General features: G+C 48.9%; 1 protein-coding gene across 1 annotated transcript; it reads right to left on the bottom strand.

The window, feature by feature from the left end:
* Nucleotides 1-316: 316 nt before the first annotated feature.
* WFDC10B (WAP four-disulfide core domain 10B) lies at nucleotides 317-1,483 on the bottom strand. The gene is made up of 2 exons (XM_059133542.1): nucleotides 1,393-1,483; nucleotides 317-450 (listed from the first exon to the last, which is right to left on the bottom strand). Exons 1-2 carry the CDS (start codon nucleotides 1,481-1,483, stop codon nucleotides 317-319), a joined length of 225 nt encoding a protein of 74 aa, XP_058989525.1.
* Nucleotides 1,484-2,312: the final 829 nt, after the last annotated feature.

Here is a 2,312-nt window from a genome sequence, read left to right as displayed (position 1 = left end):
CTTGGCAATGGTGCAGGAACCAACAGGAGAGAGAATACAGAAGAATGGCAAGGGGAGAGAGATCAGAGACCTGGACCCAGAGAGGGGGGCCGACTGGGGTCTGCACTGGGTCCTCAGTGGTCACAAGCACTGGGACTAAAGTAGGCAGGTCTGTGGACATCTGTTCTGGTTTATTTGACAGGAACAAGGAGTTCAGACAGTGGGGAGGGTGCATTCCTGTTGACGACCTGGTGCCTGGGATCTGAGATCCTCCTGATTTGGTCTGAATAAAGGGTTGAGGGTGGGGGCGTGATGCATGCTCAGCCCCCTTGCCCATTCACTGGAGGCTCATGCAAACATTCCCACAGTAAGTTGGACAGCACACGGTATTTTCTTCTGGACACTTTAGAAAATAGGAACAGTGATTGCTGCAAAGATCCACGCTGGGCTTCTTTTGACAGGCTTTTGCACCTAAAAAGGAGCAGGGACAAGATCACTGGAACCAGATCCACTGAGAGCCCTCCTCTGAAGCTTAGAGTCTCTCCCAAAACCCCAGAACCCAGGTCCCACATATGACACTCTTGGACTTTGCAGGGGAATCATCTTCTGCCCTTCACTCAGTCCTGGTGGTTGACAGTATCTCAAATTCTATAACCCCTGACTCTTCGCCAGTAGATCTCAATACCTGGCCTTTCTGGGCCCTCTGGGTACTCTGCAACCAGGACCCTGTCTCCCATGTTAGTCCCCCATGTTAGTCATGACCTTGGTGAGGCCTCCCATAGAATCTATACTCTGAGAACTCAGCAGAGACTGAGACATCCTACAGACCCTCTCCACTCTCCAGAATCTGCAGGGTCTGGAGAAGAAGGTGACTTGCCACTCTGCCCCCTCTCTCCTGTCACTGTCACTTTCTCCAGGGCCCTTGCCTCTTCCCAGATTTTACCACTTGCACTATTTCCCTTCCACTGCCACCATCCTGGTCTCTCTGATGATAACTTTGACTTGACCTTGTACACCCCAAAACTTGCTTTCCCACGGTTCTTTCATTCTACACCTACCCCCACCAGCATTTGTGGATGTAACTTGCACATATGTGCAGAAATCTAAGAACAGTTGTTTGGTTTCTCCATGTGATTCTCAGCCCGTGATGTACCTTTCACCACTGTATGTGGTGTTTGTGTCTGGGTATTAGGAATGGAGAAGCACAAGACATAGTTTCCCCTCCACCCCCATCACTGTTCCCAGGGCCAGGGAAAGGGGCCAGAGGGCCATGGTTTGGGAGGACCCAGAGTCTTCATAGTGCTGTGATCTGAGCAGGATGTGCTGAAAGGTTCCAATACCCAGGTCATCCTCAGAAGGAACACAGAGCCTCCTGGCCCCCTTCCCCTCCCTGTCCCCTAGTCCATCACCTACTCTGCATCATCTTCAGTTTCTGGCGGCCTCCCTGGGCCTGCAGCAGCAGCTCACCGAGGAGCAAGAGAAGCAGCAGAGCCTGGCTTGGCATGCCTCTGGCCAGAGTGGAGAGCTCTCAGTCTGGAACAGACTTCCCTGGAGAGCTGGGTGGTTATCCTGGGCTCCTCCCTGCTTCCACTGGCCAAACAAGGAGCCCTGTTTCCTCCCCTTTGCCTGCCCTTAACAGAGCCTGTTCTCTGTGGGACTTGGGCTTCTGCAGAGGATTCCTGCTCTCACATGACTAATCCCCTCCTTTGCAAAGAGAATTTTTTCCCTGAAAGATGTAATATTTCTATATTCTTTTTTCATTTTTTAAAAGATTTTATTTATCTATTTGACAGAGAGAGAGAGATCACAAATAGGCAGAGAGGCAGACAGAGAGAGGGGGGGAAGCAGGCTCCCTGCCGAGCAGAAAGCCCGATTCGGGACTGGATCCCAGTACTCTCTGAGATCATGACCTGAGCCAGAGGCAGAGACTTGACCCACTGAGCCACCCAGGCGCCCAATATTTCTATATTCTAATTACGAAATAATTTACAGAAAGGAAGAAAACAGTGTTTTTGTAGGAAGATATAAAAACAACCTGAGTCCATCAAGGGATGAATAAATGAAGAAGATACAGATATCATTCAACACTAAGAAGGAAGGAAATGCTGCCATTTTTGACAACCTGATAAAATTTGAGGCATTGTGATAAGTAAAATGTTAGACAGGAAAGGGCAAATATTGTATGATGTCACCTCTTTATGGAAACTAAAATGCTGAACTGTTAGAAATAGGGAATAGAATGATGGTTACCACTGGCTGGAGATTGGTGAATGGGGAAATGTTGGCAAAGGGTATAAACCTCCAATTTTAAGATGAATAGATTCTGGCTATGT

The sequence above is a fragment of the Mustela lutreola genome, chromosome 9 (assembly GCF_030435805.1).
Source record: "Mustela lutreola isolate mMusLut2 chromosome 9, mMusLut2.pri, whole genome shotgun sequence".
Taxonomy (NCBI): domain Eukaryota; kingdom Metazoa; phylum Chordata; class Mammalia; order Carnivora; family Mustelidae; genus Mustela; species Mustela lutreola.
This window is presented reverse-complemented; position numbering and strand designations above follow the sequence as displayed.